This window comes from Mesoplodon bidens (genome assembly GCF_964165515.1).
Source record: "Mesoplodon bidens genome assembly, chromosome: 18".
Taxonomy (NCBI): Eukaryota; Metazoa; Chordata; class Mammalia; order Artiodactyla; family Ziphiidae; genus Mesoplodon; species Mesoplodon bidens.
This window is the reverse complement of record NC_138175.1, coordinates 50,867,524-50,885,762: the sequence shown is the minus strand read 5'-3', so window position 1 is coordinate 50,885,762 and position 18,239 is coordinate 50,867,524. Positions and strand designations below refer to the sequence as shown.

Genomic DNA, 18,239 nt, shown 5'->3' with positions numbered 1-18,239 from the left:
CCGGTGGATTGGTTCCAGAACCACGTCTCAGAGACAGAAGGGTAAGAGAGGCAGGGAAGAGAGTGAGCAGTTGTGAGCAGAGATGGAAGAAAAAAGGAGGCTCAGAAAGGAGCAGAAGTCAGCAAAGACAGACTTCGAAGAGACAAAGAAACAGACACACACAGGCAGAGGGGGCAGGACGGAGCGCTGCGTGGCCGGTGTGGGGGAAGGAACGAGAAACTGAGGCTTGAGCTGTGAGAAATCACACACGGATGCCCAGCAGCTGCCGTGAAGCTTGATGAAACTTTATTAAGCTAGGGCCCACCGGGAGGACAGCTGGGGCAGGGACAGGGCCTCCTGTAGGCTGGGTGGACATGGGGCCGGCGCAGGAGTGGGGCCTCCCAGAGGGATGCACGGGCACTCAGTGATTCTCGCTGGGCGCAGTGGTGGGGCTGGTGGCCATGGCCAACTGCACCTTCTCTACCAGCTCAGCCCACTGGCGCTGCATGTCTTCCACCAGGGGCTCGAACCAGCTCCTGAGGCGGGCCTGGAAGGCCTCCGCCTGCAGGCGCATCTGGCTGCCCTGCTCCTCCATCTTGGCGCGCACCTCCTCCAGCTGCTCCCGCATCTCCTCCAGGTGGTCCCGGGCCTGGGTGCCCATCTCCTCCACCCGCCCGCGCAGTTTCTGGTGCCAGGCCTCGGCGCGCTCCCTCAGCGTCTGGCTGGCCAGGGTTCCCACGGTGGCGGCCCGCGCTCGGCCCTGCTCCACCAGGGGCCCGAGGCGCTCGCGGATGGCGCTCACGCTGCGCTCTGAGCCCTCGAGCGCCCCCGCGCGGTACACGGCCAGGCGCTTCTGCAGGTCCTCGGCGTCGCGGAGCAGCCGTTTGCGCAGCTTGCGCAGGTGGGAGGCCAGGCGGCCACGCAGCTCGTCGGTGGTCTGGCCCATCATGGCCTGCACCTCGCTGCGGTACTGCGCCAGGCGGCTGCGCACGTCCTCCATGTCAGAGGCCAGCCGGGCCTGCGCTGCCTGCAGCTCCTTGGACACACGGGCCTGCGTCTCCTGGGCCATGGGGCCCAGCTGCCCCTCCAGCTCCTCCCTATAGGCCTTCACTTCCTTTATGGTCTCATCCATCAGCACCCTGAGGGGCGAGAAGGAGGGAGCATGGGCGTGAAGAGAGAGAAACAGGGATCCTGAGCTGATGGAGAGAGAGATGGAGAGGAACATGCCAGAGACAGGAAGGGTCGAAAAACAGAAATCAAAGAGAGGTAAAGCCAGGAGCTAAAAAGGGAAAGAAAGCAAGAAGTGAAGAGAGATCCAGACCACCAAGAGTTGGTGATGGGAACAGAAAGAAACCCAGACCACTGGAGGCTGAGGGTCCAGAATGCACTGCCCACCAGGAGGGTCAGGGGCCAGGGCAGGGGCACTCACGTCAGTTCCTGCGTGACCTGGGTGCTGAGCAGTTCCTCCTGCACCTGGTCAGACAATGTCTGCACCCAGCGCAGGTAATCCCAGAAGCGGCCCAGCGCCTGCTCCCAGGGCTGGCTGCCCTGCCACCCGGGCCACTCCTGCCCCAGCTGCACCTCAGGCTCCGGCTCTGGCTCCACTTCTGCCTGGCATCCTGCACGGAGCAAGTTCACAGCAGTCAGGGTCCTCCTCTGTCCCCTCCAGGCACACAGTACCTGGTACAGAGTAGGTGCTCCACAAAGGCTGGTGGGCTTCATCAGAGCACCGGTGGGCAGGGAGGAGGTGGAGGGACACCCAGCGTGTTTTAATCACTTGGCAAGCATCGACTGTGTGTTCCATGCACCGCCATGCTGGGGTGATGGAGAATAAAACTAATCGCAGCTGACACTTAACTACGGCTCACTACCTGCCGGACAGCAATGGATTAGAAACTGTTACAACTCTCATTTTAAGGATGGGGAAACTGAGGCTCAGAGCGAATAAAACAGCTGCTCAGAACGAGTGAATGTCAGAGAGACCTCAGACCTGGGGAGATAGACCAGCAAAAGAGGGGACCCAGGGACGGGAAGAGGGCAAGGGGTACAGCTGAGGATGGGAGGGGGAGGGGCAAGGAACCTAAGCAAACCCCGCCCCCATACCTGCCAGGAGCGTGATCACCAAGGCGACCCACAGAACCTTCATTTTCTGGCTTGCGATTGGCCAACCTGGGGGAGGGAGACATTGTCACTCAACAGCAGTGGGGACTCCTCCCACTCAGAGCCCCGCCCCATCAGGTCTCGGCCCTCAAAGCCTTGCACCCCATATCTGCATCAGCCTCATCCAATCACAAAGTTACCAAGCAGCCCGGCCCCTTCATTGTCTATTTAATTCCCTCATTGTCTTCTCCTATCTCCCCAGCGTCAGGTGGTCTCTGCCAAAAATTCTATCCCTCTCTCCCAGGGTTCAAATTCCACTCGCCCCACCCTCCCCTCCACCCCGGAGTTCCCTGTGAGCTCCAGCTGGACTTTCTAAGTTCCAACCTCGCATTCCTCATGGTAGCTTCACATTCTAAGCTCCAACTTCACATCTAAACGGTATCTTCCACATATTCGCTAATTTAATCCTCATTTAAAAGTCCTTCAACCGGCGCTCTAGCTACCCTGCCGCCACCCCTGGTCGCCGCCACCCCTGCGCCTCCCATTAACGGAGATCTTAGGATGATGGGGGCACCCAGTAGGTGCTCAATAAACGACAGTGACAATTGGTGGGCTCTTGCTATGGCTCGTCTGGTTTTCCTACAGGTCCAGCTGCTCCCCTGACCCCACCTTCCAGCCCAGACGGGATGCCCCTGCTGCCCACGCTTCTTCTAGGTCCAGCCTCCTGCCTCTGGCCTCATCCCCTGCTCCTGCTTCTGTCCTGGCCCAGGCGTAGGACCACCACCTCTTCCTCCCCGCCCTGCACCCCCAGCCCGTCCCCCACAGAAGCCCTGAGCTGGACTTCGTGCCCCCAGCTCTGCTTCTCACCCGCTCCTGGGGAATGGTGTCCTTCGCTTCCTCCGGGGCTGAGTAGGAGTCAGGGATCCCAGGTTCGTCCAGTTATAGGGCTCCCCCTGCCCCGCCCACTCCTCCAGATCTAGGGCAAGCTGGGCCAGCCCCTGTCGGGTCACGAGGTGGGCTGTCCTCCCCCTTCGCACACAGCAGGGAGGCGGAGGGAGGTGGGGCTTGGAGGCTAGCAGCTCCCACTGCCAGCCTCCGTGAAAAGAGATGACATCTCACCCAGTAACTCAGGCGCCTTCCTCCATTCTGGTGGGTGGGTGAGTTGGGGGCAGGGTGCTGGGCATGGAAGGGGAAGGAGCAGGCAGCTGCCCAGAACACCCATTCCCTGTCCCTCTCTTGAACACCCATTCCCTGTCCCTCTCTTGAACACCCATTCCCTGTCCCTCTCTTTTCCAGCGGATGGATGAATAGAATTTGAGGAAAGGCCTGGGGGCCCAAAATCCTGGGTCCGAGGAAGGAGCGGGGCTGCGGTCTGGGATCTCTGGGTTGGGGGAGAAGGGAGCTGGAGGCCCAGACAGAAACGGGATGGGAGTTCCGGGGACAGTGTAAGGCATCTGCTAAAAGCCCAGGCTTCGAGAGTGAAACCTGGGTGTTAACCCTAGCTCCCTCTTGGGCTGTGACCTTGGGCACAGGTGAATGCCTGAGTCCCCTTCCCCATCTGTGACTTGGAAACCCAGCATTTCTCCCCAACACAAGCATCGTGGATTGCAGGAATCGCCTGCATGTTGTACCTTCCACAGGGCTTAAAGCATTCGTGTTGCCTGGTTAGGACTGTGGACTCCGGAACCAAACTGTCCGGGCCTGAATCCAGGCTCTGCCGGTTGCCATCTGTGTGACCTTGGGCAAATGATCTAGCCTCTCTGAACATCCAGTTTCTTGGTCCACAAAACCGGGAAAATGGTTGCACCTAACACCATCGTTCCACCATCGTTCGGCGAAGCAACAGGCTACTATACGTAGGAAGTACTGAGAGCAGTTCCTGGCAAACAGCAGGCCCCGAGCTGGAGTTAACTTCTGTGACGGGCCACAGTGGGCGCTTACTGTCCCCTCCCTCCTTAGCACCTCGGTGACATGAACCCCAGCTGTTACACAGATGGGGAACAGAATTGAGACGAGATTCAGGATTGAGGTGGATGGTAAAGCCACACTGGACGAACTGGAGGAGCTGGGATTCACTCCTGGTCCTCAGGGGGTGGGAACATTGGACACCATGGGGTCAGGGGAGGCTGGATGCCTGGTCCCAGGAAGGGAGCCCCAGTGCCAGCCAGGCCTGGGCCTATTTGCTTGGGGCTCAGCAGGCACTGGCAGGGAGCCGGCGGCGTGGTCTCTGGGCCCCGACGGCTCATCACGGGTCAGGTCAGCGGCCTCCCTCCCCAGTGTGTGAGGCGGGGTTTCAGCTCCTCTGTCTGGCGAGGGCTCAGGGGTGTCGGTCTGCCTGGAGCAGGAGTGACCGATTCTGAACTCTCTCCATCCGGGTGCTTGAATGCTTCCTGAAGCTTCTTGGAAGCTCTGACCTTCCTATCAGAAAGTCCTCACACTCCTTCACGCCCTGCCCCTTTGGGAACCTGGAAAGACCCCGGGAGTCCCAGCTCGCCGCCCCCACCCCTGCACCCAGAGACAGCCTCACCCCTGTTGCTTCAGTTCACAGGGACAAAGTCCTCTGCAGCCATGCTGGCCAGGCCAAGCTGAGTGACCACAAGACCATGCCCTCCTGGGGAGGGAAGGCCTGTGATGCCCCTGTAGGGAAGGTCACAGGGTGGCTGTGTGATCCTTGGCCAGGCCCCTCCCCTCTCTGGTCTGGGCTCTGGCCAGGGACTCGGCTTGATTCCCTTGCCCCCTGCCAGTCACTGTGGGAGGTCAGACCAAATGGACCACAGACACGTGGAGGAAACCAGACGACTCCCATTTCTTTTTTTCCATGTATATTTTTTGTAGGTTTTTTTTTTTTTTTTGTAAAATGTCCCAGTTCTTCCATAACTTATAAACATGATTTATACCGAAGGGTGGATGGGAAAGCGGGCCGGGGTGGAGTGACTGGGGATGGGGAAGCTCCTCTTCTCGCTGCCCCCTCGGGGCTGGGCCCAGGGCCCTCTGGGGCGCGGAGACACCCCAACACCTCCCTGAGGTTGTCTGGCCGCCTCTGCCCCTGGTGCTCAGAATCCCGTGCGCCCCTAGATTCCAGAATCCCTTCCTGGACCCCAGGCCCACCGGGGAACGCCGCCCCTGGTACTCCGAATCCTGACGCGCCTGTGGTTCCAGGATCCCCCCGCCAGCTGCGGGGGTGATGGGTCCCCTCCTTTCCGCTGCCCCCCTGACCCCCGAGGAGGAGGGAAGGGAGGGGGAGGGGGGCTCAGGTCTCCCCTCCGTAGCAGGGGGAGGGGGAGGTGGGATCTGAAGGAGAAAGGGCGTGGAAGGCAGGGGCCAGGAGGGGCTCAGCCAATGGTGAGGCCAAAGCCGCACTGGAACTTGTTCTTTCGGTGATTCAGGAAGGCCCCGAGGGCCAGCGTCAGGGGCAGGGGTGGGAGCTTCTTCTCCAGCGTGGCGCCCACGATCCAGTTGCTGTCCACGGAACCTATCGGTGAACAACCATGCTAAGAGCCTTTGCGCTGGCTTCTCACCCCATCCCCGCGAGCTGCCCTCCGGCCCACCTCAGATACCACCGGCCAGACCACTGACTGTGCTGTTCCCGCCACCGGAAACCTCTTCACGCCCTCCAAGTACTTCAGCTCTGAGCTCAGTGACCCCTCCCCGCCACCACCGCATGGGCCCCATCATCCCAGTCCTGTCCACACCAGGTCGCCGCTCTCTGGGGATGGGTCTGTCCCTCCCACTGTGAGCCCCAGGGCTTGGGGGGTGGAGGTGGGAGAAGGGGCCTGGTCACTGCTGTGTCCCCAGCATCCTTGGCACAAGGCCAGGCACAGAGCAGGTGCTGAGCATCTACTGAATGAAAGACTGAAATCTCTAACTCTACTCAATACTCTGCAATGGCCTATATGGGAAAAAAGTCTTAAAAAAAAAAAGTGGAGATATGTATACATATGGCTGATTGACTTTGCTGTACAGCAGAAACACAACATTGTAAATCAACTATACTCCAATAAAAGTTTTTTTTTAAAAAGTAAGAAAGACTGAAATCTCCAGGGCCTGTGCCCCAGGACCTGACAGGTGTGCAAGTACCTGGTGCGGTCCCCACAGGGTGGAGCCTGAGAACTCACTGAACAGGAAGCAGAGAAGCTGAAGCGCTGCTGCCCAAACCCAGCCTCTGACCCCGGCTGCCTGCAGAGCAAGGGCTCGAGAGGTGGGCAGGGAAGGCGGGCTTCAGAAGCAAAAAAAAAAAAAAAAAAAAGACAACAATAAAAACCCCCAAACCCAGTTCCTGGCCCTCCTGGCTGCCTTCGGAAACCCTGACCCAGGCCCACTGAAGCGGCCTTTCCAGGGCACTCTCCACATACCCCAAACCTGAGAGCCACTGAGGCCCAAGAAGAAACTTAAGACTAGAGTCGGTCGGCCTCGGGGAAGGTTCCAGATCTGGCTGTGACTGGGCAGCCTCCCTAATGTGAGACTGTGGGGTCGGCCGGCTGTGCTCCACGTTGCCTTCCACTCATGAGAAAAAGAAAAGCGAGGGCCGTGTGCGCAGACTGGGAGAGAGCCACTCGGAGGGTGGTAGGTGCAAAGCTCAGGGCCCAGGCGCCCATCCACCCTCTCAACTAGCATTCCTGGGCAACCTGGGGGCCCGGCACGCTGCCCTCTACCATCTCCCCTGGCCGGTATACCCACTCAGAGGCACCTCTTGCCTGTTTCCCACGCAGGGAAATGGAGGCCTGTACCTTTGAAGAGGAGGTTGGCCTTGGGCAGATCCAGCTGGTACCCGAAGGAGACACTTGTGTCCTGCATCCTTGTGCTGGCCTCGAACTCCACACCCACCTGCAGCTGGAGGGGCCAGGGCGACACACATGGGTCAGCCTCCCAGGCTGAACTCTCAGGCATGCCAGCCCCGGGCACCCCACACCCAGCACGTGTGCCTGTGCAGCCAGTCCCTGGACCAGCTCACCTGGTCACTGGCTTTGTGGTAGTATGTTGCATGCATGCCCGCCTGACCCAACGTGACTGTCGCCAACCAGTTGTTCACTGTAAGAGAGCAGGGTGGGGGGCGGGGCAGGTTACCAAGTGGGCTCGGCATCTGGGAACCCAGGTTTTCCCCCATCTCCCTCAGACCCAGGAGTCCAGGGTCCCCAGGCTCACATGTGTATTTCCCAGCTAGGGACATAACAGTGCCCTCCTCCCCAGGCCGCCGGTGGTAGACCAGCTCTCCGCCCAGGGCCAGACACGGCGTGATGCTCTGCAGGTAGTGGGCCACGAGGATTCCTGCAGGTGAGATGGGAAGGTATTACTTCTGGGCTCGGTGGTTAGTTTCCGCCCAGCTGGACTCCCGCTCCCTCGGGCCTCCCACTCGGGCTCTTTTTTAAAATTAATTAATTAATTAACCAATTTATTTATTTTTGGCTGCACTGGGTCTTTGTTGCTGCATGTGGGCTTTCTCTAGTTGCAGCAAGCAGGGGCTACTGTTCGTTGCAGTGCATGGGCTTCCATGCACGGGCTCTAGAGCGCAGGAAGCCCTGCGGGCTCTAGAGCACAGGCTCAGTAGTTGTGGCACACGGGCTTGGTTGCTCCGCGGCATGTGAGATCTTCCCGAACCAGGGATCGAACCTGTGTCCCCTGCATTGGCAGGCGGATTTTTAACCACTGCGCCAGCGGGGAAGCCCCACCTGGGGCTCCTTGCTCAAGCAGCTCGCAGGGCTCTGAGGTCAGCCTCCCAGGCCCCCTGGGGCCTCATCTACTCTGCACTGATTTGTCTCCATTTACAGAGGAAACCACAGAGGCTGAGGGGGTAAGTCACTTCCGCATGGTCAAGAGATGCATCAGGGGCAGAATCCAGGCTTCCCCAAGCCCTGAGCCCAGGCTCTGAGACACTATGCCGCCTTGAGCAATAGGAAGGATAGGGCTGGTAAGAGCACACCTCGGGGGGCCAGACACCCTGGGTTCAAATCCCAGCCTTACCACTTGCTGGTAGAGTAACCGCGGGCCACTGGCCTCGCTTTGCTGTGAACGGGACACCCCATGAGGTTGGGAGGAGGAGGGCCGGGTGCAGGTGTGGTGCGCAGGGCGTGCCTGGCACACAGCCAGCGCCCGGCAGTCAGGAGGACGGGCCCTGCCACCTCTGTCCCTCGGCAGGAGGGACGGCTCTGACTGAGGCCGCCTGAGTGTTTGTTAACCCATGACTCCACCACTGGGCTGAATTCCTTGAGCCCAAGGACTCATTCGTGTCTGTCTTTGAAAGCCCAGGAGAGGAGACGCCACAGATGTGATCTCTGTGGAGAGGAAAAGCCAGGGAGGAAGAGAGAGTGAGTGGGGGATGCAGAGGGAGTGGTGACAGAGAAAAAGAACACAAGAGACATCTCTGTAGAGACAGGGAAACAATCAGAAACAGACAGATGGGGACTTCCCTGGTGGTCCAGTGCTTAAGAATCCGCCTTCCGATGCAGAGGATGCCAGTTTGATCCTTGGTCAGGGAACTAACATCCCACAGGCTGCGGGGCAACTAAGCCCATGCACTCTGGAGCCTGCGCGCCACAAGCCGCAACTAGAGAGAATCCTGCGTGCCGCAATGAAGACCAAAAGCAGCCAAATAAATAAATATTAAAAAAAAAAAAGAAAGAAAAGCAAAGAAATGGAGAGGGGTGGAGGAACTGAAGATTCCCAACCTGACGAGACACAGCAGGTGAGGACAGGCGACATAAGCTTAGAGATGGACCCCCGGCCATAATGAGGGAGACCAGAGCAGAAGGGCAGGTAGGGACAGGGAAAGCCCAGAGCCGGGGGTGGGAGTGGGACGAAGCCTGGGGGACAGGAGCATGAGGTGTGAACCGGAGACGGGAAGACGCTTCCCAGACAGAGATCAGAGGCACAGACTGGGACCGGCTTGAGGGAGCAAGGCAGGACGGGACGACAGGATCGGGCTGCTCATATCTTCAGGCACACCTGGGTGAGGGTTGCCACCAGGGGCCCTGAGCGAGGCTGAGGGCTGCTGGCCAGGGCTCTGGAGGCACCTTGGGGGAGGCTGTGGTCAGGGCGGGCTGGAGCTGGCTTCTCCCCGTGCGTAGATGACACAGATCCACCTCCTGGCCCCTACCCCTTGAGCTGGCTGTTAAGCCATTACCAGCACACCTCTGGCCAGGAGCAGCCACTCCTTCAGTAGAAGGGGAAGCTCAGGCCCACAGAGGGAAAAGTGCCCATCCAGAGGTCACACAGGGACTTCAGCTCAAGAGTCTCTGGCCATGATTGGAACTGAGGGCCTCGAGGGCCCTGAACTTCTCTCCCACCCCCAGCTCCTGGGCCTGCCTCGCCCTCTGCTCCCCAGGCCCCAGCCCTCTGCCTGCTCTCTTGCCCCAGTCTCACACTCTCCAAGCAACTCCGCGTGCAGCAGACAGAGGGATCTTGTTAAAGCACATACCTGGCTCAGCTCCCCCTTCCCTGCTCCAGAACCCGCTATGGCTCCCCAGTGCCAAGGAGACCCCAGCTCCTCAGGGCACAGGTGCAAGGCCCCATGTGGCTCGTCCCCAGCTTTGAAACAGGCTTCGTCCGAGAGCTTCACAACTCACTGCCCAGCGCTTATCTCCACACAGGCCTTTTTCTTGAGCATCCCAGCCCTTCCTGCATCTCTCTCCTTAAGCTGCTCTGTTTTCTCCTCCCACTTGTGTCCACACCCAGCTCTCCCGGGAGCTCCTCAAGGCAGGGGCTTTGTGAAAGCCAGTGGCTCTCAACCAGGGGCCATTCTGCAATGTCTGGAGTGACCATGAAGAACCTGTTGAGCTCAAAACCCCATGAGAACGAAAGAAAGTGAGTCAGAGGTCTGTGAGCAAAGAGGCCTTGGGCAACGGGCAGAGCACAGACTGGGGAAAGGAGGTGGTTTCCCGAAACCAGCAGGGCTGCGGCCACATCTGGACCCCTGCGGAAAGTCACCTCGGGCAGGGAGGGCAGGCACCCAGGGCAGATGCTGCGGGGAGCAGGCAGGCACCGAAGGGCAGGTGGTTCTCGGCCTCGGCCCAAAAGAGCGGCTTCCCACCCTCCCCACACCGCGCTCCTTGGGGCTTTGTCCACGCAGAGCCCTCTTCTGGGAGCGGTGCCCTCCTCCTCACCTGCCTCGGTCTAGACACTGCCCCTTTCACTCCAGGAGATGGGATCTCTGTTATAAGCTCTCACGGCAACCTGGACCTTCCCAGTGTAGGATTTCTCCCAACAGTAATGCAGGTACTGTGTGATTATTTGTTTAGAGACAAACATCTCCCCCACCGGCCTAAGAGCCCTGTGAGGGCAGGGAAGGTGTGTGTGTGTGTGTGTGTGTGTGTGTGTGCGCGCGCGTGTGTGTGAGTGTGTGTGTGTGTCTCTCTCTCTCTACCAGCAACACCTTGGTGGGCACATGCTAGGTGCTCAGAATGAAGCAGGGGCTCCAGACGAGGGGCCGAGGCCATGGGAGGGGACCACGTGAGACCAGTGGCTCCTCAGTTAGGCCGTGATTCAAACTCCAGCTCCGCTGCTTCCTAGCTGTGATCCTGGGGGACTGATTTCACCCTGGGCCTTGCTTTCCTCATCTGTGAGAACCCTGATCCCCCTGCCCATGTGGGGCGGCATGGAGATCCAACCCAGAGCGAACCCTAACTAGGCGTGTCTGGCCCCGCACTTGGGGCTGACAGCTTCTCCCACTGACTCCTTCAGCAAGGTGAGCTCCCTGCAATTGTGCCCATGAGACAGATGAGGAAACTGAGGCTCAGAGAGGGTGGAGCGCCCAGCTGTCAGTGGTCAGTTACTCATGTGCTCAGCACTGACCTGGGGCCAGAAGTTTTGATCAGTCCCTGAAGGGAGGAAGGGACACCTGTAGGAACTAAGAGATGAGAGTGTCACTGGTGGCCTTGGGCTCCAGGGAGGAGGGACCTAGAGGCCAGTGCTGAGGAACACGAAAGGCCGATGCTGGTGAGTGTTTGAGGGGGCAGGGGGCCCTGTGCCCTAGAGAGGAGCATGGACTCTGGAGGCAGCCTCGCTGTGTCTCCTTGGGAAGTTACTTGCCCTCTCTGGGCCTCAATCAGACGGGGATGACGGCAGCGCTACCCCACAAGGCTGTTGAGAGGATTCCACGAACCGTTTGCTCACTGCTCCATCCCCAGTGCCTCGAGGGACTGAATGAAGGACCGGGTATACACAGTATGCTTGGGACCTGACGAACGGCAGGAGGTGAAAAACACGACCTGCTGTGACCACCGCTCACTCCTTTGCTCAGTATTTTCTGAGCACCTACTCTGTTCCCAGCACGGTTCCAGGAGCTGGGCATACAGGTATCCTGGCTTCCCACCTTCACATACCTTTGCTCAGCACTCACCGCACAAGAGCCTGCTCTTCCTGACAGAGCCAACAGCAGACACAAGAATCCGGAATCACCACCTCCACCCTTTTAGTTGTTCAAGACAAAAAAGGCTGACCTCTCATCTCTGACCTCCCTTTTATCTCCCACACCCAACCCGGCAGCAAATCCCATCGCTCCACCTTCAAAGTACATCCAGATCCCCGACTGCTTCTCACCCCCTCTCCTGCCACCAGGCTGGAACCCCTCGTAGTCTGTTCTCCACATGTCAGCACAAGTGGTCCTGTTAGAAGCTAAGTCAGATCCTATCCCTCTCCAGTGGCCCCAGACTCAATCCGAGTAAAGGCCAAAGTTCTACAAAGCCTTAAGTGATTTGGCCCTGTTATCCTCTGACTTCTTCTACCACTTGCCCTCCTTCCTCATTCATTATAGCCCCAATCCTCCTTGATGTTCCAGTGAAGGGTCCTACCTCAGGGCCTTTGCACTTGCTGTTCCTTCCGGCTGAAAAGCTCTTTTCCCATATATTTGCTTGGCACCTTCCCTCACATCCTTCAGTCTTCATTTTCAGTTATCACCTATGTAACGAGGCCTTCTCTCAAGACGCTGCCCACCCCTCCCGAGGCCGTAATTTTTCCACACAGCTCCATCACCCATCTGCTCTACTTATGTCACTAGAATGGAAGCTCCCAGAGGACAGACCTAATTTTCCTTTGTTCACCACCGTATCCTCTGGACGCGGAAGACATAGAGTACGTGATCGATAAACTCACTAAACGAGTATAGAGAAATCAAAAGCAGACACTCAGAGACAAAAATAAAAAAGGGGGAAGCAAACTGAAGAGATCAGAAGTACAGACATTAGTCAGCTGGTCCCTGCCCCCAGCCAACCTAAACAGCAGTGTTCCTCCTCCACCTCCATCTCAGACTTACTTGCCTCCCCTCAGCTGCACGTGGACTCTGCCTGCCTTGGGATCTGCTCTGTGCCCCCAAGCAACCCCAGGGCCCCACGAGGAGTAACAAGAACAGCTCATTTCCTTGGGACCCATCACATGCCTGACCCCATTCGAGGCTCTCCACACATGACCCACTCAACAACCCTGTGAGGCAACCCAATTTTACAGATGAGGAAACTGAAGCCCACGAGGGTGATGGAAGCTCCCACAATCGCAGTTAAGCCAGTGGCAGAGCTGGGACTTGAACCTGCTTTCTCCCCCACAGTGCTACGGGCTTGATGTTCTGTGTTCTGAAGTCACACCTGCCCGTGACTGTTGGATGGTAGAAGAGGGCCAGCACAAGAAATGGATTTGCTGGCAAAGCTGGGACTGGGGTTTGACCCCCCTCTCCGAGCCCCGTGCCTCTTACCTGAACCCACCAGGACGTCTGGGTTCCCCAGGGTGACAGCCGCTGTGAAGTCGGAACCCCGGTACTCCCCGTCCACCTGCCAGTTCACAAACTTTGACTGCTGGGTCTGTGGTGGGGGGAGGGGCAAGTGTGAGGGTGAAAGCGAGGAGGACCCCATGGGGCCCTTCCAGGTACAAAAAGCCTTTAAAAAAAAAAAAGCCTTTTAGTCCCCATACCCAACCCCCTTTTCTTGTTTGTAGGGAAAAGGCTTCAGCCTCCTAGACCCTCCCCTAGGGCAAATCCAAACCTTTTCTAATCAGGGAAGTGAGGGAAAGCAGAAACAAAGGAGAAGCAGTCAAATAATAGTCAAACAATAGTGCCATGATAAGGCGGAATCCTAGCTCTTTCTCAAGGATATAAAAGGCCCCCCACCCAGGTGGAGGATGGTAACTTCAGGCTGAGCAAAAGATTCCTGGCATTCCACCCCGTTAGCTCACCATCAACCAACCAGAACAAAGTCACACGTCCTGCAGCCCTCCCCCCAAATTTGTCTTTAAAAACTCTTCCGTGTAAACTGTGGGGGAGTTTGGGTCTTCAGAGCACAAGCCACCTGTATCCCTTGCTTGGTCCTTACAATAAATCTTTCTCTGCTCCAAACTCTGATGCTTTGGTCTGTTTGGCCTCACTGTGCGTTGGGTTCTTGGATTCAATGCCAAGGGCAGCCTGGTGCTCAGGGTGGCTGGGGGAGCAGCCGACTCGACCCCCACTCACCTGGATGGCCATCTTGGACCTGAGGCCGGGGCCCAGCTGGTGAATGATCTGAGCATTGAGGCTGCCACTATTGTCCATGTCACCCACCAGCACGGGGAAGGCCTGTGGGGCAGAGGGCAGGGTTAGAGGTTAGAGGTCTAGCATCATAGAAGTATATGCGTGATGGGCCTCGGTGAGAAGCCTAGGATTAGAAAGCCTCAGAATGAGGTTCCCTCCTCCAGGAAGCCCTCCAAGACCACCTTGGCTGAGTTAGGCTCCCCTCTGGGCTCACACAACCTTTGGGTTCCCCCATTTCAGTCCTACTCTCCCTGGACTGTTACTCTCTGGGGACAGGCTGTTCCCTTTCTCCAGTAGGCTGTGAGCCCCATGGCTGTTTCAGTCACTGCTATGTCCCCAGCACAGGGCTGGGCACAGAATGGGGGTTACAATGAAGGTTTGTTGAATAAATGAATTTATTGCATGGAAATCATTAATATAATCAAAGACCTAATTTAGTCCCGCAACTCTGTGTCCTGCCCAAGCCTCCTTCCGGGTCTCCAGTTTTGCCTTCACTCCCCTAACCTAGCCTTGGCAGACAGCCTGAGAAATGCTATCTATCTCCAAAGTATTCATCTGACCACGTCTTTCCCTCACTTAAATCTTTCTGTGGCTCTACTGCGCCCCCTAGCGGAAGCTCAAATGCCTAGCTTGGCCTTCAAAGCCCTGCAAGATCTACAGCTCAGCCCTGCCCACTCTGGGTCATCACTGTCTGGTGACCTTGGTGTCCCCAGACTCAACCAGCACAGGGCTGGGCAGAGACATGGGCGTCAGGATGAAGGGATGACCCAGGTTCCGATGCACCTTGGAGAGACAGTCTCCACCTCCCAACACTCTCTCGGCAGTCCTGGCCTCCTACTGACAAGGCCTTCTTCGCCTGACTGGCTACATTGTTAGAAGATAAAGTAAATGAATGGCAAAAGGAACCTCACCTCTGTTGGACTCAGCTGCTTTGTCCCCACGTACGTGACCCCGAAGTGGTAGTTGGACTCCCCGATTGTGCTGAGGGCTACTGTGTGGTTCACCTGGGAGAAGAGGGAGGGCTGTGGTGACGAGTCTGTGGGCCACCCCCTAAGGAACCCAGCCGAGCCCACTCCCAGGACAGCTCCTCTCCTGCCTGGGATGGGAGATACTTGCCAATCTGGCTTCCCCATCAGGGCATCTCTAGGCTGGGCAGGGGATGAAGACTGGGAGGTGTGGCCTGACTGGATTAGAGACTCAGAGAAGGGATGTGCTGGGGCTGGGGCTGGGGCTGGGGCTACACACCTGGTACTTCATTCCTGCCTGGATGCTGGCTGAGGGGGGATGGTGTATCTCTGGATTCTGGGTCCCTAAACCCTACCACTGGCCGCCATTGTGTGATCAGCCCGGCACTGTGTCTCTGAGTCTTTCCAAGTACCAAGGAGCCCAGACCTTTAGGGAGGAGTAAAAGGGTTGTACGTGCAGATGCAGGGGGATGGCTGGGATGACCTCTGGAGGATAATGGGACCAGGAAGGCTCACCTGGAAATGATTACTCAACCCTTTGTTGACTGTGAGCTTGACACCTTCCATCTGAATAGGAAACAGCTCTAAAGGAGAGAGAAGTGCTGTTACACTCCAACACACACACACACACACACACACACACACACACACATTTCTCATCCCTTTCTTTCGTACCGTCCCCGCTCTCCCTTCTCCAGGGATCCCAACCAGTAAATAGCCTAGTGGAGGGGCCCAGGACCTAGGCCTTTGCCTGCATCCAAATTCTAGGGCCACCACCTACCTGTGTGACCTTAGGCAAGTCACCTTATCTATGTCAAACTTATCATCTGTAAGTTGAAGATGCTCACCACGTAGAAATATTGCAAGGGTTTAATGAGTTAACACATACTGAATGCCAGGACGGTGCTCAATAAGCTGCTGCCACCACTTTTGCTATCACAATTACTCCAAAGCCAGGATCCAGAAGCTTTGGGTTCCACCTCCACTGGCCCTTTGCTGACACTGTGACCTTGGGCCTCAGTTTCCCTCCCAATCACAAGAGGCTGGCTTGGCTGATTCCTGGGGCTCCTGAGGTCCCTAAGGCTTTCTCTACTGCTCTGGCATTCTACCCTGAGGTTCCACCATTTGATCCCATCGTTCTAAGCCCCAAGTTCAATGTGCCACCATTCGATCCCAACGTCAACTCCTAACGCTCTGTTAAAAGATTCCAACGGTCCGTGCCAATTCCCAAGGTCCTCAGTGTGCTCCTCCTTCCCCCGATATCCGGGCCATCACAAGCCCGCCGGGCCCCTAGCCCCTCACCCTTGCACTTCCGGTGGCACTCCTCGAACGTGCCCGGGTTGGGCAGGCAGCCGCAGGCCCTATCATCCCCGGTCCCTCCAGCGCTGGCGGCCGCAGTCCCCGGCGTCCGTTCGGAACCTCGACCTGCGCCAGCTCCAGCACCCAGGCCGCCCCCGATCGGCGGCAGCGTGAAGCCCGGAGGAGAGGGCGGAGGCGGTGGCAGTCCCACGAGGGGAGGCGCAGGCGGCGGCGGCGGCCCTGCGGGCGGCGAGCTAGCGGCCAACACGTTCCCCATGATCGCCTGCAAAGGGAAAGGTCAGAGGGCAGAGGTCAAGACCCGCAGGCTCCAGGCCCAGTCGCCAGCGAACACCCCTCTGCTCGGAGCCCCGTTTTCACGCGCGGCAGCGCCTCCTCCCGGTGTGCTCCGCTCCCACCCCGTGCGCCACGCGCAACCGAACCCGCTGCCGCCGCCGCCACCACCACCGTCGCCCCGCCCCGCCTAGCCCATTGGTTTACCGGGCCCGGGGGTCCGCCCACCAGCTTCAGGGTCTGGCCTTACTATTGGAGTCATGGATGAAAGTTCCACCCACCTCTTTGGAATGTCCTTTTCTGTTGGTTCCCACTCGCAGACAGGTCAAAGCACACCTCCCCCCCTTCCCATTGGCTTGGGGAGCCCACACCGATTGGCTCTAGATGCCGCGGGTTCCGGTGCTCGCCCGCCATTGGTCTGTGCTGCGCACTTTGCAACGCCCATTGGCGTATCGCCTCCGCCCCATTCCAGAAGGCGCCCCTCTTTCGACTCCGCCCCGCAGCGAAGTTGCCATGATAATTGGTCGGCCTTTGCCCTTGGGGCATCCTGATTGGCTCCAGCATGTACGGGGGGGTCGAACCCTGGTGACGTAATCAACGTTGTGTGTTCATTGGCTAATGTGCCAGGGTCAAGGGACACGGATAAAGGTGGGTTGCGCGGCAGAGGCTGCTAGGCAGCAAGGTCAGGCCTCGCGTCCCACCAGGCACCGCGGCAAAGGGGCGGTCCCCTAGTCCGCAGTCGCACACCGAAAGCCGGAAGTGCTAGCCCTTCCCACAGTGCCACGGGAGAATTCTAGCCCGTTATGTGAACGCTGTCCTGCTTCTTGTTACCCACAATGCCCCTTACCTATTTAACGGGACGGTTGCCGTAGACCCACCCCTTTCGTTACCCATCATGCCTTCTGGATCTCTCCCCCCAACCCTTGCCCCAGTCACTGCGTCTTCCATCTTTGGCCCATTCATTCCTGTCCCATTACCCAGCATGCCTTCTGCTCCATTCATTTCAGCTTGGTTGCCTGTACTACCTTTAGCCCATTTATGCCCGTTCATTTCCCTAATTCTTTTAGCTAATTCTTAATTGACCATAAGGTTTTGGGTCCATTGCCCATCATGCCTGCGGCCCCTATTTCTCCATTATTCATCCCTCTGCCCCTGGCTCATTCTTTCAGACCTATTAACCATCACGCCCTGAGCTCCTATTACAACATTATTCATAATTTGCCTTTGGCCTATTCTTATTGCCATTTATTCATTACACCCAAGCCCCTCGTACTTAATTACTGCTATTTCTACTTTGTTCCGTTTATTTCGGTCCATTACCCATTAGACTGCTGTTGCAGATTCCTTTTCGTTAATCACAATGCCCTGGACTCCTCCCCACTCCTTCCATTACCCATCACTATGTTTTTGGCTATGCGTTTTTGCTCATTATCCCCTCAATTATCTTTTTCACATCTTTGGCCCTTTTCTTAATGTCTGTAGCCCATCTTGACTTCTAGTCTACTGATTCCCTCAAGCCCTGGACCCCCCTATTCATTACCCATTATGTTCCACCCCCATCCCCTTCACAGCCCACAGTAAACACGAGTTGAGACCTGGTCAAAGTACAAACTCATTTTGTAGGAAATGCTGTATTACAAAACAATATCACATCCCCTACCCCTGACCCAGGTGATCCACTCCCCACCCCCCACCCAGGCGGGTGGGTCCAGCCCCACTGGGCAGGAGTAAGAGGATTCAGTAGTCTTCAAAGTAACAGCAAATTCTCCGAAGGCTGGGGTCAGCAAGGCCCACTCTGCATGAAGCTCACCCCATGTAGCCCTGAGCTGGGGCATAATTCTCTGTACACAGGAATTGGGGTAGTGGGAGCTCAGGGAAGGGTCTGTATCCTGAGACTCCTGCCTGCAGGAGGGAGGAGATGGGGAAGTTCTGCTTTGGGCTGGGGAAATCCCCTCCCTCCCACCACTGGGGGACAGGGTAGGGACTGGGCGAGTGGGGCTTTGCCACCTGGAGGGCTCAGGTCTGGGCAACAGGATGCCCCCAACACCCACCCAAGCAGAGCTGTTAGGAGTGACTGCCTGAGGTCCAGTCAGAGGTCTGGGGTCTTCTTTGGGATTTGGGGG

The 18,239-nt window shown here is 57.6% G+C and overlaps 2 protein-coding genes across 3 annotated transcripts; both read right to left on the bottom strand.

Moving 5' to 3' along the window:
• Nucleotides 1–263: 263 nt before the first annotated feature.
• On the bottom strand, nt 264–3,037 carry APOE (apolipoprotein E). Of its 2 annotated transcripts, XM_081216819.1 has the most exons (4): nt 2,947–3,037; nt 2,083–2,148; nt 1,409–1,598; nt 264–1,118 (listed from the first exon to the last, which is right to left on the bottom strand). In XM_081216819.1, exons 2-4 carry the CDS (start codon nt 2,123–2,125, stop codon nt 401–403), a joined length of 951 nt encoding a protein of 316 aa, XP_081072945.1. In that variant the 5' UTR covers nt 2,126–2,148; nt 2,947–3,037; the 3' UTR covers nt 264–400. The 2 variants fall into 2 exon arrangements, with proteins under 2 accessions (XP_081072945.1, XP_081072944.1); XM_081216818.1 differs by lacking the exons at nt 2,083–2,148; nt 2,947–3,037 and having other exon boundaries at nt 1,409–1,716.
• A 1,846-nt stretch (nt 3,038–4,883) lies between these two features.
• Nucleotides 4,884–16,286, bottom strand: TOMM40 (translocase of outer mitochondrial membrane 40). Its single transcript, XM_081215405.1, has 9 exons — nt 15,829–16,286; nt 15,043–15,110; nt 14,473–14,565; nt 13,505–13,606; nt 12,755–12,860; nt 7,222–7,344; nt 7,031–7,107; nt 6,807–6,909; nt 4,884–5,551 (listed from the first exon to the last, which is right to left on the bottom strand). The coding sequence occupies exons 1-9, from the start codon at nt 16,100–16,102 to the stop codon at nt 5,412–5,414; spliced, it is 1,086 nt and encodes a 361-aa protein (XP_081071531.1). The 5' UTR covers nt 16,103–16,286; the 3' UTR covers nt 4,884–5,411.
• Between the last annotated feature and the right edge of the window lie 1,953 nt (nt 16,287–18,239).